The sequence below is a fragment of the Cervus elaphus genome, chromosome 12, assembly GCF_910594005.1.
Source record: "Cervus elaphus chromosome 12, mCerEla1.1, whole genome shotgun sequence".
Taxonomy (NCBI): domain Eukaryota; kingdom Metazoa; phylum Chordata; class Mammalia; order Artiodactyla; family Cervidae; genus Cervus; species Cervus elaphus.
In genome coordinates, this window is record NC_057826.1 from 29,936,598 (window position 1) to 29,961,481 (window position 24,884).

The 24,884-nt window shown below is 38.9% G+C and overlaps 1 protein-coding gene across 1 annotated transcript in view; it reads right to left on the reverse strand.

Annotated features, from left to right (window-relative positions):
• The window catches only part of LRRC9 (leucine rich repeat containing 9), a 112,125-nt gene extending 88,099 nt beyond the window's left edge, over nucleotides 1-24,026 (reverse strand). The window contains exons 1-7 of the mRNA XM_043920452.1: nucleotides 23,904-24,026; nucleotides 16,112-16,192; nucleotides 15,643-15,861; nucleotides 14,622-14,762; nucleotides 14,064-14,127; nucleotides 13,699-13,769; nucleotides 7,744-7,926 (exon numbers count right to left, since the gene is read on the reverse strand). Coding sequence (XP_043776387.1) covers nucleotides 7,744-7,926; nucleotides 13,699-13,769; nucleotides 14,064-14,127; nucleotides 14,622-14,762; nucleotides 15,643-15,861; nucleotides 16,112-16,159 — 726 coding nt within the window. The 5' untranslated portion in view covers nucleotides 16,160-16,192; nucleotides 23,904-24,026. The remainder of the gene's footprint in view (nucleotides 1-7,743; nucleotides 7,927-13,698; nucleotides 13,770-14,063; nucleotides 14,128-14,621; nucleotides 14,763-15,642; nucleotides 15,862-16,111; nucleotides 16,193-23,903) is intronic.
• Between the last annotated feature and the right edge of the window lie 858 nt (nucleotides 24,027-24,884).

Consider the following 24,884-nt stretch of genomic DNA (forward strand, 5'->3'; position numbering starts at 1 on the left):
TTTCCACTGTTTCCCCATCTATTTCCCATGAAGTTATGGGACCAGATGCCATGATCTTAGTTTTCTGAATGTTGAGTTTTAGGCCTACTTTTTTACTCTCCTCTATCACTTTCATCAAGAGGCTTTTAGTTCTTCTTCTCTTTCTGCCATAAGGGTGGTGTCATCTGCATATCTGAGGTTATTGATATTTCTCCCAGCAATCTTGATTCCAGCTTATGCTTCATCCAGCCCAGCGTTTCTCATGATGTACTCTGCATATAAGTTAAATAAGCAGGGTGACAATATACAGCCTTGACATACTCCTTTCCCAACTTGGAATCAGTATGTTGTTCTATGTCCAGTTCTAACTGTTGCTTCCTGATCTGCATACAGATTTCTCAAGAGACAGGTCAAAACCTATGGGATGCAGCAAAAGCAGTTCTAAGAGGGAAGTTTATAGCAATACCTCAAGAAACAAGAAAAACATCGAATAGACAATCTAACTTTACACCTAAAACAACTGGAAAAAGAAGCAAAAAAAAAATTAGTAGGAGGAAACAACATAAAGATCTGAGCAGAAATAAATGAAAAAGAAATGAAAGAAACAATAGTAAAGATTAATAAAACTAAAAGCTGGTTCTTTGAGAAGATAAACAAAATTGACAAACCTTTAGCCAGACTCATCAAGAAAAAAAGAGAGAAGAATCAAATCAATGAAATTAGAAAAGAAAAAGGAGAGGTTACAACAGACAATGCAGAAATACAAAGGATTATAAGAGACTATTATGAACAATTATATGGCAATAAAATGGATAACCTGGAAGAAATGGACAGATTCTTAGAAAAGTTCAGTCTTCCAAGAGTGAACCAGGAAGAAACAGAAATTATGAACAACCCAATTACAAGCACTGAAATTGAAGCTGTGATCAAAAGTCTCCCAAAACACAAAAGCCCAGGACCAGATGGCTTCACAGGAGAACTCTATCAAACATTTAGAGAAGAGCTAATGCTTATCCTTCTAAAGTGAAAGTTGCTCAGTTGTGTCTGACTCTTTGCAACCCCATGGACTATACAGTCCATGGAATTCTCCAGGCCAGAATACTGGAGTGGGTAGCCTTTCCCTTCTCCAGGGGATCTTTCCAACCCAGGGATCAAACCCAGATCTCCCAGATTGCAGGCAGATTCTTTACTAGCTGAGCCACAAGGGAAGCCCAAAGTTAATACCACCTATTATCGTGTCCAACTCTTTGTGACCCCATGGACGTCCATGGAATTGTCTAGGCCAAAATACTGAGGTGGGTAGCCTTTCCCTTCTTCAGGGGACCTTCCCAATCCAGGGATCGAACCCAAGTCTCCCGCATTGCAGGTGGGTTCTTTACCAGTTGAACCACAAGGTAAAACTCTTTCAAAATTTTTCAAAAAAAACTGCAGAGGAAGGAACACTTCCAAACTAATTCTACGAGGCCATCATTACCCTGATACCAAAACCAGACAAAGACAACACAAAAAAAGAAAACTACAGGCCAATATCAGTGATAAAAACAGTTGCAAAAATCCTCAACAAAATCTTAGCAAGCAGAATTCAACAACACATCAAAAAGCTCATACACCATGATCAGTTCAGTTCAGTCGCTCAGTCGTGTCCAACTCTTTGTGACCCCATGAACCACAGCACGCCAGGCCTCCCTGTCCATCACCAACTCCCATAGTCCACCCAAACCCATGTCCATTGGGTGGGTGATGCCATCCAACCATCTCATCCTCTGTCATCCCCTTCTCCTCCTGCCCTCAGTCTTTCCCAGCATCAGGGTCTTTTCAAATCTACACATCAGGTGTCCAAAGTATTGGAGTTTCAGCTTCAACATCAGCCCTTCCAATGAACACCCAGGACTGATCTCCTTTAGGATGGACTGGTTGGATCTCCTCGCAGTCCAAGGGACTCTCAAGAGTCTTCTCCAACACCACAGTTCAAAAGCATCAATTTTTTGGTGCGTAGCTTTCTTTATAGTCCAACTCTTACATCCATACATGACCACTGGAAAAACAGTAGCCTTGACTAGACGGACCTTTGTTGGCAAAGTCATGTCTCTGCTTTTTAATATGCTGTCTAGGTTGGTCATAACTTTCCTTCCAAGGAGTAAGCATCTTTTAATTTCATGGCTGCAATCACCATCTGCAGTGATTCTGGAGCCCAGAAAAACAAAGTCAGCCACTGTTTCCACTGTTCCCCTATCTATTTGCCATGATCAAGTTGGGTTTATTCCAGGGATGCAAGGATTCTTCAATATATGCAAATCAATGTGATACACCATATTAACAAATTGAAAGATAAAAACCATATGATCATCTCAATAGATGCAGAAAGAGCCTTTGACAAAATTCAGCACCCATTTATGATTAAAACTCTTCAGAAAATGTGCATAGAAGAAACCTACCTCAACATAGTAAAGGCCATATATGATAAGCCAGCAGCAAACATTATTCTCAATGGTGAAAAACTGAAAGCATTCCCCCTAAGATCAGGAACAAGATAAGGGTGTCCACTTTCACCATTATTATTCAACATAGTTCGGGAAGTCCTTGCTACGGCAATCAGAGAAGAAAAAGAAATAAAAGGAATCCAGATCAGAAAAGAAGAAGTAAAGTTCTCACTACTTGCAGATGACATGATACTGTACACAGAAAACCCTAAAGATAGCATCAGAAAATTACTAGAGCTAATCAGTGAATTTAGCAAAGTTGCAGGATACAAAATCAATACACAGAAATCACTTGCATTTCTATATACTAACAATGAAAAATCAGAAAGAGAAATTAAGGAATCAATCCCATTCACCACTGCAAGAAAAAGAATTAAATATCTAGGAATAAATTTACCTAAGGAGAGAAAACAAGTGAACACAGAAAATTGTAAGACACTGATGAAAGAAATCAAAGATGTAGGGATATTCCATGTTCCTGGGTAGGAAGAATCAATATTGTGAAAATGACTATACTACCAAATGCAATCTACAGATTCAATGCAATGCCTATCAAATTACCAACAGCACTTTTCACAGAACTGCAACAAAAATTTCAAAATTCATATGGAAACAATAAAGACCCCAAATAGCCAAAGAAGTCTGAAGAAAGCAGAATGAAGCTAGAGGAATCTACCTTCCTGACTTCAGATTATACTATAAAGCTACAGTCATCAAGACAGTATGGTACTGGCACAAAAACAGAAATATAGACCAGTGGAACAAGATAGATAGCCCAGAAATAAACCCATGCACTGATGGGTACCTTGTTTTTGACAAAGGAGACAAGAACATACAATGGAGCAAAGACAGCCTCTTCGATAAATGGTGCTGGGAAAACTGGACAGCTACATGTAAAAGAATGAAATTAGAACACTTCCTAACACCATACACAAAGATAAACTCAAAATGGATTAATGACCTAAATGTAAGGCCAGAAACTATAAAACTCAGGAAAACACAGGCAGAACACTCAGTGACCTAAATCAAAGCAAGATCCTCTATGACCCACCTCCTAGAATAATGGAAATAAAAACAAAAGTAAATAAGTGGGACCTGATTAAACATAAAAGCTTTTGCACAGCAAAGGAAATAAGCAAAACAACCCTCAGAATAGGAGAAAATGACAGCAAATAAAACAACTGACAAAGGATCAATTTCCAAAATATACAAGCAGCTCATACAACTCAATACCAGAAAAACAAACAAACCAATCAAAAAGTGGGAAAAAGACATAAACAGACATTTCTCCAAAGAAGACATACAGATGGCTAACAAACACATGAAAAGATGCTCAACATCGCTCATTTTCAGAGAAATGCAATTCAAAACTACAATGAGATATCACCTCAAACTAGTCAGAATGGCCATCATCAAAAAGTCTACAAACAATAAATGCTGAAGAGGGTGTGGAGAAAAGGGAACTCTCTTGCTCTGTTTGTGGGAATGTAAACTGATAGAGCCACTATGGAAGACAGATTCCTTAAAAAACTAGGAATAAAACCACCATATGACTCAGCAATCCCACTCCTAGGCATATACCCTGAGGAAACCAAAATTGAAAAAGACACATGTATCCCATTGTTCACTGCAGCACTATTTACAATAGCTAGAACATGAAATCATCGTAGACGTCTATCGACAGATGAATGGATGAAGAAGTTGTGGTACATAAACACAATGGAATATTACTCAGCCATAAAAAGGAACACATTTGAGTCAGTTCTGATGAGGTGGATGAACATAGAACCTATTATACAGAGTGAAGTGAGTCAGAAAAAGAAAGATAAATATAGTATTCTAACACATATATACGGAATCTAGAAGAATAGTACTGAAGAACTTATTTAGCAGTGGACAAACAGACATAGAGAATAGACTTATGGACATGGGGAAGAGGGGAGGAGAGGGTGAGATGAACGGAAAGAGTAACATGGAAACTTACATTACCATATGTAAAATAGATAGCCAATGGGAATTTTCTATATGGCTCAGGAAACTCTAACAGGGGCTCTGTATCAACCTAGAGGGGTGGGATGGAGAGGGAGATGGGAGGGAGGTTCAAAAAGGAAGGGATATATATATATACCTATGACTTATTCATGTTGAGGTTTGACAAAAAACAACAAAATTCCATAAAGCAATTATCCTTCAGTTAAAAAATAAATTAAAAAAGAAAAAAAAAGAATACAAAAAAGAAATACACAAAGTAAATGGTGCTTATGAGTTATACTAGTAAAAAGAACTAGATGAGAAGAAAATAAACAAATCAGGTCATATTATTAACATAATATGACCTGGTTTTAACTGTTTACCTGAAATAATGAAGAGATTTCCTTTTATCAGGAAATCTGTACCTCAGATAAGTTGGAAGGCTGTATACTATTATTTGATTTATTTAGTAGAGAGTGGATAGTCAAGATCCCGACAGAATTATTTGGCATAAAAGATGGAATGGAAACAAATATATGCATGCTGAAAAAGCAAAATAATTCCCTTTCCCACACATACTATGAAATTCTGAAACTGAAATCATTAAATTCTTGTGCAAAAAATAAGGCATTCATAAAATTGGAGAGTTTAAGAGTGGGGAAAGCTGTTTTGCGTGATGATTAGCAGATAAAAATTCCTGACCAAGAAGAGCTTGTTTCTTGGGTGCCACTGAGGAAAAAAAAATCATTAACTAAGGAAATGGCAAATGGTGCTTTTCTTTTTTTTTTTTTTTTTGCCTAGAAGTAGCAAGTAAAGTCAGGACCTACCTACCCAAGTGACACACTTCCCCATCCACACCATGCCCTCGGTGATTCATCCGGTCCTCAGCTTGGTAATATCCTTCTGTTCTCAATTCTCACATTTATAGCTTCAACCTGGGCAACTCTCTTAAATAGACTCATATCTATCTCAGATGTTCAAAAGATTATTCAAGCCTTCTGTGCTTAAAATTAAACTGTGATTCTTCCTTCTAAATGTACTCTTCCCATACTCTTCCTCATCTCATCAAATAGCAGCTCCTTTCCCTTCAGTTGCTTGGGCCAGTTGTTTGGAATTATTCTCTACTTTCTTCTCCTACACTTCAAATTCAATCTATCAGCAAATCCAGATGGGTTCCACCTTCTAACTACTACCACTATTTGATTACTTTTTACTACCTTCTCTATAGTGTCCTGTACAAATCATCAACATCTCCATCCAACTTCCATCCAAGTTTCTGGAACCTAACTGGTCTCTCTGCTTTCACCTTTTCCCTCGAATCCTCTATTCTTAATTCATTATTCAAAAAAAGATCCCTTTGCATCTCTGGTGACTCAGGCAGTAAAGAATCTGTCTGTAGTGTGGGAGACCAGGGTTTGATCCCTGGGTTGGGATGATCCCCTGGAGAAAGGAATGGCTACCCACTCCAGTATTCTTGCCTGGAGAATTTCATGACGGGCTATAGTCCATGAGGTCACAGAGTCGGACATGACTGAGTGACTAACACTTTAAAACATAAGGCATCTCGTTTCATCTCCTCCCAAAATTTTCCAGTGGCCTCATATCACTTAAAGTAAAAGCCAAAGTTCTTACACCATTCTTCAGTCTCACATGGTTTCCCCCCTACCGCCCCCGCCACTCCTGTATTCATCTTTCTCTCCTCTTTATTTACTCAGCTCCAGTCAGACTAGCCTCCTTGTTGTTCTTAAAATATGAGAGGCATGCTCCTGCCTTAAGGTCTTTGTTCTTGCTGATCCCTGAAGAGCTTGCCCCCTTACTTCCTCAGTTCTCTCCTCAAATGTTGCCTAAATAAATCACTTCCCAACAATTCTATATAAAAGAGCCAACAGCCCTTCCGCTGTGCCTACCAACAATCTTGTTTCCTTCACCCTGTTCTCCATAGCATTTATCACCATCTGACATACTAGTTTTTTGCTCATTTAGTCTTTATTATCTGTCTTCTCTCACTAGAATGTAAACTCCATATGTAAGCAGGGGTTTTATCTATTTTGGTCATTTTATTCCTAGTGCCTTGAACTGTGTCTCAATGTCTAATAGGCATTCAATATTTGTTAGATAAATTAATCAGACAAGTAGTTTAGTGAAGCACATTCACCCTGCTCACCTTTTAGAAAGTGTGTGATTAAAAAACACAGAGATGATAATGGAAATTTCAAAAATATGGTTGTCACTGCAAAGTTTTGTGATTATTTTTGACTTAACACTGTTAGAGAAGACATTCCTACCTGACCCTCCAAAGACTCTGAACCTCTGCTAGTAGACAATAACTCTCTAGCCCTTTGCTCAATATTACAAGACAGCTCACTTCTTAGACTGGGATGGGAGAGAAGATAATCTCAGTTTTGAAAAGAAGAGAGGAAAGAAGGGAACTTGAGAATAAATCCTCAGGCTAACAAGAGAAGAGAAACAAGATAAATGGGTAAAGACATTCTTCATCTATGTTGAGATAATGGATGAACCACAAGGAAAGGATGGAAGGGCTTTATGTGGGGGCATCCACATGCTTGGCACATTCTAGATACTCATAAACTGTTTATTGAATGGTTAACTAAATGAACAAATGGGACTCAATGGATTGGAAGCAGAAGTAGAAATATAATGTGGAAAGAATATTAATAAACATGGTAAATTCCTATGAACTCTATTCTCAAATTACAAAGCCTTTAGTACCATGTCAAAGTAGCCCCTTTACTGGGAGATTCACCATCAGTGACAGCCCAGGAAAAGCTCTCTTCAAGATTTTGGTCATCTTCAAGATTTTGGACATCTTCAAGATTTTGGCAGTGTGGATAGATCCACTTATACTTACAGAGAACCCCAAACCATCTTTAATTAGATTAAAATCTACCTAATCCTGGCATACTACTGTCAACCATGGGTATTTTCTAATTTTGATATATAATATCTCAAATGAGAGGAAGTTACTTGTTTCATTTCTACTTTGTTTAGGTTTTATTAATTTTCGTATATTCTTAGCACTGATGATAATTTTTCAGATTTTCTTCTTTAAGCTTTATATAAGTTATAAATGTTTTTCTACTATTTTACCTTCCAGTACTGTCATCAAAATTGAGGTTCTAGTACTAATATTATTATTATTTATATGCATTTATGTGAAATATCCAGCTCACTGGGCAGAAGTAGAATTGGTAACAACACTGACAAAATAATACTACCTACCACATGTTGACATAGCCAGAAAGAAGCAGTTAATTAAACTTAAGTCACAGATACCTGATTGGGATACACTTACATCTGCCAGTTCCTTGATCTGCTTTGGTGACACATCAATCGTATCAAGTCTTTGAAGGCAAGGCAAATGATATAACACGTGTGTGGAATAATTACACAGCAGACAAACTGGATTGGTTTTATACTGAGGATCATTCAGACATAAATCCTTTAAGTGACGTAGCCTGGTTAAGTTAGTAAGGTCCTAGAACAGTAACAAATTAATTAATTTCAACTCTCCATTTCTAAAAAAGGCATTTGAATTCTTAAGACCACCCATAATTTAATTAATGCATTTTAATTATGTACCTTAATATGTCAAAGTGATTTAGATGAATAAATGTTATTCTCTAGTGAAAAAGATGTTAAATACTTGAAAAATGGATCAATAATTAAACAGCAGACTCTGTTTCCATGCATTTTAAATGTAAAAGGCCAAAGAGTATTTACTACATCATGTATTCCACATGAAATCTTGGAGCCCATTTATTCCTTCAGACCCCATTCCCTCTCTGCAGAGCCCCTTTGCTAACAAGTGCCCAGCAGTAACAAGGGTGCAGGTCTCCTACAAGCTTCATCAAACTCCCCACACTGACCACCACTCACTCTTTCCTCAGCCTCCAGGTCTGTTATTATCACCAAAGACTATGGCACCTTTGTTCTATCATAATTACCACTGAACTCCTGAGTTTTAGGTTTTCTTTTGGTTTGAGGTTTTTTGTTTCTATAAATTCCATTTCTGCCTATTAAGGGCAACTGAAATCTAGCTTTCTCCTGAGGCCCTCATTTTCCTCACAGACTCTGGAAGGGTAGGGGTTGGTAATGTAATTACATCTATTACCTTGAAGTTAAAATCATTGTTTACACCTTCCTTTACTTGGCATCTGGCCTTTGGTTAACTCTTCTGTTTTGTCTCTTCTATTTGTGAAAGTTGCTCAGTCGTGTCCGACTCTTTGCAACCCCATGGACTATATAGTCCATGGAGTTCTCCAAGCCAGAATACTGAATGGGTAGCCTTTCCCTTCTCCAGGGGATCTTCCCAACCCAGGGATTGAACCCAGGTCAATCCGCTCGCATTGCAGGCGGATTCTTTACCAGCTGAGCCACAAGGGAAGCCCTTCTATAAATAGAAGTCTCTTCTACTTAAATCCCGACATTTTACGTTTTAGCCACACTGAACAACCTGAAGTTTCAGAATGGGCCAGACCCTTTTTTATCTTAAGACATTTACTCATGCTTCTGCCTTTGAATGGACTGAAATCTGCCCCAATTTTATACCTTAATTTGTCAATATACAAACTAGGTATCATTTTTTTAGACCTTGTTTCATCCCCTAGGCTTGGGTTATATGATCCTATGAAATTGCTTAGCCACTGTCCTTACCTTTGTGAAAGAATTTATCACACCTTATTGCCAATTACCTACAAGTTACAGACCAAGGGTATGCCCTTGGTCCAGGCTTCCCCTGTGGCTCAGCAGGTAAAGAATCCATCTGCAATGCAGGAGACACAGGAGATGTGGGTTCAATCCCTGGGTCGGGAAGATCCCTTGGAGGAGGGCATGGCAACCCACTTCAGTACTCTTGTCGGGAAAATTGGATGTGACTGAGCTTCTCAGATAGCACTACACTAGAATCCGCCTCGTAAAGAATCCGCCTGTCAGTGCAAGAGATATACGTTCAATCCCTGGGTCGGGAAGATCCCCTGGAGGGAGAAATGGCAACCCACTCCAGTATTCTTGCCTGGAGAATCCCATGGACAGAGGAGCCTGGCGGGCTATGGTCCACATGGTCACAGAGTCAAACATGACTGAAGCGACTTAGCACACATGCACTAGCACAGCATATAGCACATGCCCTTGGTACACAAGCTAAGAATGGTGATTATATTTTTTAAGTTGGGGAAAAACAAAGAAGAATGTGCAACACAGGCCATATGTAGCCCACAAAGCCTGAATTATTTTCTACCTGGCCTTTATAAAAAAAGTTTGGCAACTCCTGAGATAAACTCTTTAAGAGCAGGCTTTGTGTCCTATTAACATTGCATTCCCAGCACTAAGCATTTAGAACACAGCAGACACTAAATAAATAACATGGATTGAACTGAATGCTTATTACTTTCCACCAATCTCTAAGACATCCTCACATCTTTCTCAATAATAATATTACTAGGGGGGCCTGGGGTAGGAGGGTACTATGGTAAAGCTGGACTTGATGGAATGCAATGCTAATTAGGGGACTCAGAATCATAATTAAAGGAAATCCAAGGCAAGAATCAGGAGGTTCTAATTTAGAAGATAAAGTACAAATGGAATCAGGAAACAAGTAATGAAGTCAGGCTGCCAGAATCAACAGTAAGGAGGAGGTGGACAATGTGTGTCCCAGCTATCTATGGACAAGTGAGAACTTGGCTTCCTGGCTGGACCTGAGGCTATGGCTGGGCCCATAGCCCAGGAGTGGCACTAAGCAGTGTTTCTCTAGAAAGGAGAGTGCTAAATAGACTTGTGCAGAGAATTATTTGGTCAAATTCCGCAGGGCAAGGAAGGTAAACCATTGATAGTTCTGAAGCATGAAGATGCTGTTTTCTGGGTGGCTGGATTGCATCTGACCATTAGTCTAAGCTATGGTGGGTGTGATCTTTGAAGTCTTCCGCAGGAATCCTCCACCTACACTCTAAAGTTAGATGACACTGGAGTCTATGAAAGCACAACATCTCACTGAAGGTTAGTGGTATGGTACCTGGTACAGATGGAAAGTGGCACACAAATCTTTTCATCACCACCAAGATAGTATGTTTTTAGGGTGACTGGAAAGGTTAGACATAAAAATTCAGAATAGTAGTATTTCAGGAACATTCCTAGTATGAGAATAGTAAAAGTTGCTGTGAGTTATATTCAGTGTTTTTTTGAGAAGTAGCTGCCATTATTGTAGACAGCCTTTTTAATTTTATGCCATACAGTGAATCTTTGCAATAGTCCTATTTCATCCCATTCTTTTGGTGAGGAGACTGAAATAGGTTAACATTATAACAGTGAGAGCAGTCATAAAATAGCCTATCTATTCAGTGATGTTCAGTCTTTATTCTAAGAACCTCATATTATTATGTCACTTCAGCGTCACGTTTCCGTTGTATCGTGCTGCCCCTGGTTTGCGGCAGGGCTGGAAACAACAGGTCTTCCTGGCTGTGCAGCCTCTGCTCTTCGCCACAAGGCTGCCATGGCAGGCCAGGGTGAGATAAGCTTCCATATGGCTTCTTGGCAGGGCGATACATCATCCTCCCAGCATTCTGCACTTATCTTCTTCAGCCTCAACTCATACTCTCTCCCTCACTCTGCTCCAGACAGGATTTCTAGTTTTTTTAATTTGCCACCATTTTTCCACCACCTAGGTCCTACACACCTTTGCTTGGAATGCTCTTTCCTTAGGTAACCCCAGCTCATGTCTCATTTGTTAGCTTAAATATTACCTCCCACAGCATTTTGAATATATGTTTCATAGCTCCCTTTGATCTCTGTTGCTGCTGTTACTACAAATAAACCCCTTGATTTCCTACCTCCACTTCTTTCTGCATATGGTTCTTCTCATCTTTGGAATGCCTACTTCCCACTATGTTGTAGAAGATTCTCCCTACATTGCCTGTTGACATTCTGTCAGCCCTTCAATGTTCACATCAAATATTTCCTCTTTAATTTTATCAATAAAATTAAATTTTATTTAAATTTCTTTTAAGGTGCTTATAACATTCTGCCTCATGGTAAAGAATCTGCCTGCAATGCAGGAGACCTGGGTTCAATCCCTGGGTCGGGAAGATCCCCTTGAGAAGAGCATGGCAACCCACTCCAGTATTCTTGCCTGGAGAATTCCATGGACAGAACCTTGTGGCTACAGTCCATGCAGTGGCAGAGTCAGACACAACTGAGCAACTTTCACTTCAAACATTCTGCCTCCTTCTATAGCTTTTTGGTGTTCTATAATCTTTTTTGAGTAAAAGAATGCCTACTTTAATATTGATCAGTTCAGAATTATTTAAACAGTAAATCTGCCCACCTTTCTTCAGTATTACCTAGAGGCAGTGTTTGAATATGTACTTCACTCTGACACTGTCAAAATTATTAATGCTATATATTTTTACCCACACTATATGCCATAAGCATTGTCTTATTTGTTTTTTTCTCTCTCATTTATGTACTTCACAAATGTTTATTGAGGTTTACTACAAGTCAAATACTGCTTTAAGTATTGTGGATATAGCAGTGAATAAAACAGGTGAGTTTCTGTACTCACGGAGCTTGTATTCTAGTAAGCTTTGTGGATAAGTTCCAATAGGAAAAATAGAACAGGGGAAAAATGATGGGAATGCTTCCAGTTGGGAGGGGTAGTAGGGGATTGTTGCTATTTATTTAAATTAGGCAAGAAAGGCATGGCTAAGTACATAACATTCGAATAAAGTCTGGAAAGAAATGAGATGCGCTATGAAGATATATGTGAGCACACTGTGCACTTAGTTAATCATGTCTGACTCTTGCGACCTGATAGACGGTAGCCTGCCAGGCTCCTCTGTCCATGGGATTTTCCAGGCAAGAATATCAGAGTGGGTTGCCATTTCCTTCTCCAGGGGATCTTCCCAACCCAGGGATCGAACCCAGGTCTCCTGCATTGCAGTCAGACTCTTTACCAACTGAGCTACGAGGGAAGCCCATGAAGATATATGGGGGAAGAATATCCCAGCAAGTGCAAAGGCTCTAGGGTGACTGTCTTAGATATATTTAAGGAACAGTGAAGAGACCAGAGAGGCTAGAATGATGTAAACAAAGCAGAGAGTGATAGAAGGTGTAGTCAGAGAGACAGTGGGGAAACTAGATTATATAGAATCTGATGGGCCATTGTAAGAATTGGTTTTTACTCTGAAAGATATGAGAAACCAAGGCCGGGATTTTGAGCAGAAGTGATTTGATCTGACATATATTTAAAGGGGCAGGATGCTATGTAAAGAACAGACTGAGTATAGTGAAGGGTAAACACAGGGAGAACTGTTAGGAGGGTTTTTTTTTCAGTAATGCAAGAAAGAGAAGATGGTGTCTTGAATCAGGCTAACAGTGATACAGGCGGTTAAAAAATGGTCAGACTGTGGACATATTCTGAAGGTAGAGCCAACAGAATTTGCTGATGGACTGGATATGGGGCATGGAATCAAAAATAACTTTAAAGATTTTGGCTTAAGTTATCAGAATAGAGATGCCTTTTAGAGAAAGGGAGAAGGCTGCAGGAAATGAAGATTTGGTGAAGGGGAAATCAGTTTGAGTTAGCATAGGAGATGTCTATGATTTTTTTAGGCAAAATAGAGATACCAATTTAGGAGTAATTAGTGGGGCTTCCCTGGTGGCTCAGAGGTTAAAGCGTCTGCCTGCAATGCAGGAGACCTGGGTTCGATCCCTGGGTCGGAAAGAACCCAAGAAGGAAATGGCAACCCACTCCAGTATTCTACCTGGAGAATCCCATGGATGGAAGAGCCTGATGGGCTACAGTCCACGGGGTCACAAAGACTCGGACACGACTGAGCGACTTCACTTTCACTCTCAGTGGTTAAAGGTATTTAAAGTTGTAAGATGATTAGAGTGATTAGAGAATGAATGCAGATAGAAATGAGAAAAGATCTTGGACTAGCTTGGGACAATCCATTTTTTAGGTGCTAGAAGAGAACGAAAAACCAGAAAAATGAAGAGGTATAGCCAGAAATATGGGAGAAAAACTAAGAGAAAGTGGTATCCTTAAAACCAACTAAATAGTTATTTTTTTGGTTTTAATAGTGTCAGATCATTAGGACCAATTTATCAGATAATGCGAAAATCTGTGGAAGTATTCTGTAGCCCAAAACAATTAAATTATTCTTTAAGAGGGAATATTTAGTCCATTTTCTGCAATAACATGGCTCATGATTCAGGTTGATAAATAAAAATAAATTATTCCACTTAAACATACCTTGAAAGAACATATTTGGTTACCAGAAAGGTTTAATCTTTCTAGGTGTTCATTGGGATCAAGACAGCGACCTTAAATTTAAAAAAACAAGATGAGAAAAAAGTTAAATTTCTCTTTTTACCTCCTATTCGTATCTTGTCATGTTTCTGAGTTGTATATGACCATCTTTTCCTAACAGTAACATTGCACAATTAGTAACCACTGATCAATGGGTAGTATTTCCATATCCTTTAATTATAGATTTAGAAATGCTTTGTAAAGACATCATACAAAAAGTCTAAAAGAAAGAAATCTAAGACTGTACTTTTTATACTAATAAAAATTATTGTAACATTATCTAATATTTCAAATGAAACTATACATACCAATGCTGCTTATTAGATTTCCAGCAAGGTTGAGATCACTTAAATTCTTCAAAGTTTGCAAGCCCTAAAAATTTAGGCAACATATAATTTAGAAGAAATCATTAAAAATCTATGTTTATAAGTCATCTGAGCAAGCTAGTTAGCTCTCCTGGTGTTTCAAGCACTGGGTGCTGATTTCTTTACAAGCTCAGAACTCAGTGCAGCCTACCTTGTTCTCTGGAAGCTGGAGAGAATTACTGAAGGAGAAGGGAACAGGGAGCGGAGCAGAGAGGAAAAGAGGAGGCGGAGGAAAAAGAACACATAGAGAGCTAGTTATATATAAAACTTCTCTAAACCTCCTTTTTATTTTTAACTCTCAAAGAAGAAATAACATCTTACCTCCCAGACATGGTGGAAGGAATAAAGAAAATTATGCATATGAGGTTCTCTATATGTTATAATATGCTATATATGCATTAGTTCTCAACAATAATTAAACTAGTCATGAATATTTCTTGGACACTGGTTAAACTCTACAGGAGTATTGACTTTAAATACAAATCACTGAAATTATCTTACCTCAATATATTTAATTGCATTGTGGTTCAGCCAAAGAACCTCCAATCTGGATAATTTCTCTAAATTTTCTATTTTAGAAATTTTATTATAATATAAGTACAGCTTTTCTAAACTTCTGCATTCTTGAAGACCTCCAATTTTCTGTTAAAAAAAAAAAAGGAGGCTGAATATTTATGTTTTATTAATCCTTCCAATAAGGTACATTTTAAGTACATTTTCCTTTAAAAATCACATTTTCAGAATAGACTGCAAAATCAATACCCAGCAAAATGAACTGAAATTAAAAAATCATATAATTGCTCCACTTAAATACAACTATTTTCCATTTTCATATTCTCTAAATTTTAATCAATTTGATACCTATTTTATATGGTTATAGTCATAATACCTAGACAATTTTGTGGGATTTTTTAAACTTAAAGCCATCTAAAAAAATGTTTTTATAATCTTTCAAATTACAGTATTTACAAAATATTTCATGTTTATAATAATTTTCTTAGAAATAATCTCATATGATTATTTGTTTCAAAAATTTAACTACTATAAATAATATTACAACAAATAACTTTATGTATAGAGTTTTCTGCTTTTAATTACTTCTCTAGGATAAAATCTTAGAATATGGATTTCTGAGTCAAAAGGTATATACCTATCTCTGGCTCTTGATTTATTCTGCAATATGGCTTTTCAATACAGATGTTATAATTTTCACACAACCAATAGTGTTAAAATAAACCAGTTTTACTATGAAGCAATACTGGGTATTACTTGATTTGATTTGATTATTAAAAAGTAAAATGTGTCTATTTTTAGGTTATTTCTATTTTATCCTTTGTATACATCTATTTTTATATTTTGCCCATTTAAATGTTTCTTTTGTTTTACTGGGTGAAGGGTTTAATTCATCATGTATGAATTTATCTGTTTTGATCCATGCCTCAAGCATATACTTCAATGAATTATTTTCCAAAGCCAAATAATTTAGTACAAATACTTCACGTAAGGTTATGTTTAGACTTACCTCTATGCAGCATTCAGCAATCCAAAGTTCTTTAAGCTGTAAACAAGTTTCTAGTCCTGAAATTTCTTTTATATCTTGAGCAACAACTGTGAGACTTGTTAAGTTAGGAAATAATGACAATCCAACTATACGAGGATACCCTGAGAAAAACATTTCCAGTTTTGAAGTATCTGATCCTTCTTGTCCAATCATCTCATAAGATAAACCATTGCATAAACACTGTTTTCAAAAAAGAAATTGGGTTATTACCTTTTTAAGATAATAAATTATTTTTGATATTAGAAATTATAAACTGTGTTTTACTGATGACATTTTGACTCACAAGGAGAAAAGCTGTACCACATATATGTTTTTTCTCTACTTCCAAAGATCATAGAAGAAATCTCTAGATAAACTCCAGAGAGGTGTAAAAATGTTTCATTTAATATTCTTACAAATGTAGTTGAAAAGAAATCTGGTTTTGACTCACCAGTTCTTTAATTATGTCGTGTTGGTTTACGTTTTCACTTTCAATCATCTTCCATTAAAAATAAAGGTTATAATAATATATCTGTTAAGAAAAAGGAAAAGTTGAACTAAGTACCAGAGTCTGCCATATCATGTAAAGCAATCAACATTACTTAGGTGGACTTACCTGTGACTTAACATTTTCCAACAGTACATTACCAAGAATGTCTAGACCCCAAGACAGTCCATTCCATATCTGAAATATTCTCTTAGAAAGTTATTTTTTTATTCTGAACTTAATTCTGTCTCTCCATAACTCCTCCCCATTCGCTGTCATTTTACCTCCTGCATTCAAATAAAACAAGCATAATTTTTCTTCCACTTTATGAGCCTTTAATAGTTGAAGAACATAATCAGCTCTCATCTATACCTTTATCTTGCCCAAGTTCATGACTTTTAGTTCTCTTACTAGAAAGATTCTTGTTTTTCTTCCTTGAATCAGTTCCAGTTCATTCTTTCTATTATGTTGTGATGTCCCAAACTGAATACAGTTTTCTAAGTATAGTTAGCAAAGAAAAGAATCCTCAGGACTTAGTAACATACCATAGGCATGGCAATAAGTGTTTAGTAAAATGAACTAGTCAACTTCTTAATGGTATGAAATACTAAATAACTACATAGCTTCAATAAAATGTAGGCTACTGTCATTAATTTTTATTTTATTTTAATATAAACTTTTTTAATTGGAGGCTAATTACTTTACAATATTGTATTGGTTTTGCCATACATTGACATGAATCCGCCATGGGTGTACATGTGTTCCCCATCCTAAACCCCCTATCCACCTCCCTCCCCATCCCATCCCTCTGGGTCATCCCAGTGCACCAGCCCCGAGCACCCTGTCTCATGCATCGAACCTGGACTGGTGATCTGTTTCACATATGATAATATACATGTTTCAATGCCATTCTCCCAAATCATCCCACCCTCGCCCTCTCCCACAGAGTCCAAAAGACTGTAATATATTCATTATATTGTTCCAGATAAATACTATTTAGAAAAATATAAAACCAATACAATGTTGTAAAGTAAAATAAATAAATAATTTAAATAAATAAAAATAAGAATATAGGAATCCTGGTCTTAATATGTTGTTGTTCAGTCACTCAGATTTGCTTGACTCTTTGCGACCCTATGGACTGCAGGACACCGGGATTCCCTGTCCTTCACTATCACCCAGACTTTGCTCAAACTCACGTCCATTGAGCGGTGATACCACCCAACCTCTCATCCTCTGTCGCTCCCTTCTCCTCATGCCCTCAGTATTTCCCAGAATCAGGGTCATTTCCAACGAATCGGCTCTTTGCATCAGGTAGCCAAAGTACTGGAGTTTCAGCTTCAGCATCAGTCCTTCCAATGAATATTCAGGACTGATTTCGTTTAGGTTTGACTGGTCTGATCTCCTTGCTGTTCAAGGGACTCTCAAGAGTCTTCTCCAGCACCACAGTTCAAAAGCATCAATTCTTCGGGGCTCAGCTTTCTCAATGGTCCAACTCTCACATTCATACATGACTACTGGAAAAACCATAGCTTTGACCAGATGGACCTTTGTCGGCAAAGTGATGTCTCTGCCTTTTAATACACTGTCTAGGTTTGTCATAGCTTTTCTACCAAGGAGCAAGCATCTTTTAATTTCATGGCTGCAGTCACCGTCCACAGTGATTTTGGAGCCCAAGAAAATAAAATTTGTCACTGTTTCCATTGTTGCCCCATCTATTTGCCATGAAATGATGGGACCAGATGCCATGATCTTAGTTTTCTGATTGTTGAGTTTTAAGCCAGCTATTTCACTCTCCTCTTTCACCTTCATCAAGAAGCTTTTTAGTTCCTCTTCACTTTCTGCCATTAGGGTGGTGTCATCTGCATATCTGAGGTTATTGATATTTCTCCCTGAAGTCTTGATTCCAGCTTGAGTTTCAGCCAACTCGGTATTTCTCATGATGTACTCTGCATATAAGTTAAATAAGCAGGGTTACAATATACAGCCTTGACGCACTCCTTCCCCAATTTTGAATCAATTCATTGTTCCATGTCCGGTTCTCACTGTTGCCTCTTGACTTGCATACAGGTTTCTCAGGAGGCAGGTAAGGTGGTCTAGTATTCCCATCTCTTGAAGAATTTTCCAGTTTGTTGGATCCACACAGTCAAAGACTTCAATGTAGCCAATGAAGCAGAAATAGATTTTTTTTTACTTCCTTGCTTTCTCTATGATCTAACGGATGTTGGCAATTTGATTTCTGGTTCCTCTGCCCTTTTTAAATCCAGCTTGTTCATCTGGAAGTTCTCAGTTCATGTATTATTAAATCTTGAAGGATTTTGAGCATTACCTTACTAGCATGTGGAAAACTGGTAGGATGTGAAGTCAGAGAAGTGGGGTGGATTTCTTTTTGAATAAGATGTAAAGCTATATGAGGATTTTGAATCAAAGAATAACATGAGCTGTCTTGGGTTTTGAAAACGATTGCCCTTGCTACTGTGTTGAAAATGGACTGCAGGGGTTGATGGGAGAAGCAAGGAAATCAGTCAAGGAGCAGTTGTAATAAGGTGAGAAAGGGTGGCAGCTGGAACTGGGTGGTTGTAGTGAAGATGGTGAGCAGTGGTTAGACGATAGATCTACTGAAAGTAATACTGATCATTCCTTCCCTGCTTCCAATTGGCAGCTATCTCTTTATACTATTCTTGGACAATCCCCAAATATTACAGCATAGGAGTGGCCAGACAAGGGAGCATGCAGCAAAGAACTACCTGAAGGAGTTTAGATACTCCATCAGAGGCCCACATAGAGATGCAGACTACAGTCTTCCCTCCTAGGTTTACTTGGATGGCATCCCAAGTAAAGGGGGACCCCTACATTCTGGTTTAATGTCTGTGAGCACCAAAGGAAAAGTCTGTCTGCCCACCACCACACAAGGGACAAAACCTGCCTTTAGTACCCCCAGAGTCACCAAACAGCGATCCAAGTTTTCTAGCCTATAGTCTATGCCCAAGATATCTATTAGAGAAGATATTAACTGCTCCTTTCATTATTCACTAAATTATCATATGTACCTGAGTCTAATTTTGGACTTTCTAATCTGTGCTTTCCGTTAGCTCTATTTATTCCTACAGTATTATCTTGTATTAATAACTGATTTATATTGTAAATTTCTACCTCATTTATTTTTTTTGAAATTTTCTGGTTATTCTTTCATATTTATTTTTCCAAATAAGATTTATAATTATTTTGCATTTAGTTTTAAAAATTCACTTGGGACTCTGACTGAGATTAGATTGAAAAAATTAATTTAGGGAGAACTTCCACCTTTCCAATATTGAATCTTCCTTTAGAACAAGATATAACTCTCCATTTATTCAAGAAGACTATTTTTTCTTTATTCTTTCAAACTTTTTATTTTATGTTGAAGGATAGTTGATTACCAATGTTGTGATAGTTTCAGTTGTACAGCAAAGCGATTCAGTTACACATATACATGAATCTATTCTTTTTCAAAGACTACTTTTTCTTCAGAGAGAAATATGCATATTTGTGATATCAACCTTTCTTTCACTTCACCTTAACTTCTCTTCACCAGTGCCCTCACTTAGGAAAAACCCTGTTGTAATTCAATAGTTAATTAGTGAAACAAAAGTTAACTTAAAATCCTCAAATTATATATTTTTATAACTACATCTGAATTATTTGATTATGCATAATTAATAATACATAATTATGGACCTTTCTGGCATTCACAAACCTCCTATGTTTTCTCCAAACTCAAGTGGTCCTAAGGCTTCCTTCCAACTTCTGATTCCATCTAGAGGTGAGTGTCCTGATGCCCAGCTTGTACTCACTCTCCTGCACCTGGGAAAGCTCTTTTCAGGACCTGTCCATCTAAGAAACTGCAGGTCTTCTCAAGTTTCTCCAGGGAGCCAGGAGCCACCAGGAGCATCTATAGCTTTCATCCTTCAAATCTCAAGCCTTGGATTGATCCAGTCACTTCTGATCTCTGCTCTGGAGTGCTGCTGAAAGATTTCACTTGACTGGTTGGTCATATGAGTTGAAATCACTACAAATGCTCGGTCTCTAACCTGAGTTGAATCCAACAACAGATATTTTATATTTTCCTCTTCAACTTCCTCTCCTAAAGAGTAGGACCAGAGATACAGACCCGAGATTCACAACATCTGGACTATTTTAAACTTTCACCACTCACCTCAAGTTCTCTCTCTCACTCAGTAGATGATCTTGTTCCTATTTTCACAGAGAACAATGATGCCATGATACCATGAGATAGACACTTCTTAAATTCCCATACCTCTTAAAATATATAGCTGACCCTTGAGTAACACAGGTTTGAACTGCACAGGCCCACTAATATGCAGATATTTTCCCATAGTAAATACTACAGTACTACATGGTTCATCATGCATAATGCCAGACTGGATGAAGCACAAGCTGGAAACAAGATTGCAGGGAGAAATATCAATACCTCAGACATGCAGATGACACCACCCTTATGGCAGAAAGTGAAGAGGAACTAAGAGCCTCTTGATGAAAGTGAAAGAGGAGGCTGAAAAAGCTGGCTTAAAACTCAACAATAAGAAAACTAAGATCATGGCATCTGGTCCCATCACTTCATGGCAAACAGATGGGGAAACAATGGAAACAGTGACAGACTTTATTTTCTTGGGCTCCAAAATCACTGCAGATGGTGACTGCAGACATGAAATTAAAAGATGCTTGCTCCCTGGAAGAAAAGCTATGACAAATCTAAACAGCATATTAAAAAGCAGAGACATTACTTTACTGACAATGGTCCATCTAGTCAAAGGTATGACTTTTCCAGTAGTCATGTATGCTTATGAGAGTTAGACCACAAAAAAAGCTAAGTGGTGAAGAACTGATGCTTTTCAACTGTGGTGTTGGAGAAGACACTTGAGAGTCCCTTGGACTGCAAGGAGATCAAACAAGTCAAACCTAAAGGAAATCAGTCCTGAAGTATTCATTGGAAGGACTGATGCTGAAGCTGAAGCTCCAGTACTTTGGCCACCTGATGTGAAGAACTGATTCACTGGAAGAGACCCTGATGCTGGGAAAGACAGAAGGCAAGAAGAAAAGGGGATGACAGAGGATGAGATGGTTGGATGGCATCACTGACTCGATGGCCATGAATTTGAGCAACCTCCAAGAGTTGGTGATGGACAGGGAAGCCTGGTATGCTGCAGTCCATGGAGTCACAAAGAGTTGGACATGACTGAGCAACTGAAATGACTGACTGACATGGTCCATGCCTTCCTGAATTTGAGGATAAGGAGAAACAAAGGATAAGCTGGCTAACTATGAGTTATATGTGGATTGTTCAAGAGTCAGCTGTGTTTATTTCATTTTCTGATTCATCTTAGAAAAAGTATTCTTTCTCCTGTCCCAAATGATTCCCTTTTCCTGTGTACTCAACCCACTCTCTTCAGACTCTTCAGAACACTGATCTGCCAAATTTTTCTTCTTTTCATTTATTCCCATCTTTCCTTCTCTAGGGTCTCTTTTCTCTTCATACACAAATATTAGGTCATTATTATCTTAAAAAAAAAAAGTTCTCCTATCCTATATTCAATGATTAGCTGATTTTAGATCCCTTTACAAAAACCTTTTAGATATGTCATTAGCACCATATTAGAGCATTAGCAAACATAGGGAGTAATTAGCAACACTTCAGTACCTCTATTCAGTTCTCAATTTACTGCTGTCTCAGTGGGGACACCTCAGGCAACTGCATCTTCTTTTTCCAGGTCAACACCGGTTTAATGTCAAAGACACTGGACATGTTTTAGCTCTTAACTTGACTGAGATGAAATCTGATGATGCTGATAACTCTTTAAGTTTTCTTTTTTGGTTTGACTTTTTCTCCTTGACTTTTCTCTACTTGTTATTTAATGCCTAATTTTCTGATTAATAGTATCCTTCTTGGTGGAAAATTACTAATTTTTATCTTGCTTTTTTCTGTTCAATAACCCAACTACCCACATGGAAAGCTCCATCAGAATGTGTCTCAAACTCAGTATGTTCAAAACTGAACTTATTATATTTTCTAGCCAACCTGCTTCTCCTAATGCATATTTTCTCTTGGTAAATGACATCATTGTTCTAATTACTCAAGTAAGAAGCCTGGAACTGATGCTCAATCACTCTTTCATTCTTTCCCCCACTTTTGCTCATTCATTAAATCATTCCGCATATACGTACTTCTAAAGTGTACTTGTTAAATGTCTATCAAGTTTTTTTTTTTCTCCCCTCTATCCAATTGCTTCTGTTTTGATTCAGGTTTTCATTACTTCAACTTAACAGAAGTTTTCCCTATAGTCTCACTTCCTGCCAATCTATCCTCTATATTACCATGATGCCAATTACTCAGTCATGTCTGACTCTTTGCGACTCCATGGACTGTAGCCTGCCAGGCTCCCCTGTCCATAGGATTCTCCAGGCAAGAATACTGGAGTGGGTTGCCATTATCCTTCTCCAGGTGACCTTCCCGACCCAGAAATTGAACCCACATCTCCTGTGTCTCCCGCATTGCAGGCGGATTCTTTACCACTGAGTCACCTGGGAAGCCAGCAACCTCCCAAAAGGGAAATTCGCTCACGCTACTAAGGGGAGTAGGCATGAATACCCTTGCAAGGTATTCATGGTGTCCAAACTCTAACTCCTGCCTACCTTTCAAGCTCATCAACTATAAATTCCTGAGAGCATCCCAGGCTCTGGCCACAACTATAGTTCTCTGAATGGCATGGGATATTTCTGTACTTTGGCATATGCTGTTTCCCCTCCCTAACTTTCCCTTGACTTTATGGCATACTCCATATGCCCTTAAAAATTTAAATCAAGGGTCTTCTATGTGAAGACTTTAATTCTGTCTGTATTATAATCATTCTCCTGCTCATAATTCCAATAAAGGCCAGAATATGGCATATATACACCTGTCCTACTGTACTGTGATACTTCCAGGTCTTTGTTCCTTACCAGGTTACATGTTCACTGAAGGCAGGGACAACCACCCTATCACAGTGCCTGACACATGCTTGGTATTTGATAGCAATTTATTGTATGGTTTGAATTAGTTGTCATGCCACAGGGTCCTATATGGTATAACTTAAAGAAATATTGGGTTGGCTAAAAAGTTCATTTGGGTTTTCCACAAGATGATACCTAAAGCATTTGGCCAACCTAATACCTTAAGTTTTACATGACTGGTCAGAGTAGAACAATAAATAGAATTCAAAGGACCATGTTTCTGTCTGCCATGAGAGCTGGGGAAAGTGTCATTGTGAGAAAATCAATTTCTTTTCTACAAACTACAAGGCCTGTATGGTCAAATTGTTTCCTGCCTTGGGTATAAAGCGATCAGAATCCCATCTATTATTACTGATGCGCCAAACAAATGCCCTTCCAGTTCTAGGTGAGCGGTACCAAGGGTGTCCAAGGAGCACTTCCTTTTCTCAGTAAAGGCTGCACAGATGGCTGTGTGCCACCCTCCCTCTCCTTTTCTTCTTCAGCTTTGCTCCGGTAAACCTGATGGCCTCAGATAAAGTCACGTCACTGTCTCTCATTATTATCATCATCTCCACTGCACCATTACAAGGGTCTTTTGACCTCAACGTTGCTTTTCTCTTATCTTCCTCCTGGTGTGGCCAGAGAGAGAGTGAGGAGAGGGGAGCAAAGACTCCTGGGTCTTGCTTAGAGGTGAGGTACTCCCAAAGGCCACCAGGTTATAGTCACTCACCTTATCCAGAGACAGGATGGATTCCGGGGCAATCGGAGACAGAGTAGCGTCCACTCCCGCCTCTTAATCCCGGTCTTGCAGCAGCAGGCTGGACACCCTCCCTTTCCTGTGGCCTGGTGTGTACACAACTGCCCGCTGCGGTTACCTAGGAAACCTGCTCTCCGCCTCCCGCGACCTCCGGGTGGGGAGGGGGTGAGAGGGGCGGGGAAAGCGGTGGCCGACCAGTTTCTGGATCACGTGGCAGCAAGCTACAACCAATCAGCAGAGGTAGGGGTCCATCCGGAAGACCCCGCTGGTGCTCCTGGGAAATGGTGGGGAGGAACGCCCCGCTCCGCGGGTCTTTTGGACTCTGCATGTGTCTTTTCACCCGCCTTCGCCAGATCAGAGGCCCGCTTGGGAAGCAACGACTTACAGCGGGGACCTAGTCGTTGCCTCTTCCAGTCCCGGCTGTTTCCCACTGAAAATCTTTGACCTTCGGGGTCTGGAAGCCAGGAGCCTCGCTGAACTTGAACCCCCAAAGCATGATGCTGTGATGTCACAAGGCGGCCGGACACCCCAGGCCCTGATATCCCCACGCGCCCCTCGGTCCAAACGCCGGCGACCGCCGCTCTCCCGGAATGTACCTGACCGCAGCCGGAAGCCGCTGAGCGCAGAGCGAGCCGAATCGAAGGACAGCGCAGGCCAACCTAATGCCCTAGTGATCTCCAGAGAAGACCTGGACCCTCCAACGGTCTTCTTGTCGTTCGCCGACAAGCTTTTGAGGGTCGTTTAAGCACTCCAAAGTATACTGGTGGCCAAACTTTTACAAAATAAAGTAAAATTTAAAGCGGGGATGGGAGGAACTTTTAAGAGTGGACAGAGGGCTGAGAAATGAATGAACTTAGGCTATCAAACTGCTGGTCTCATTTCATTCTCTAGATAAGCGCTGTTCCACATGGTAGCCATTTAGCTACAGCCGCGTGAAAGGTGGCTTGTCCGAAC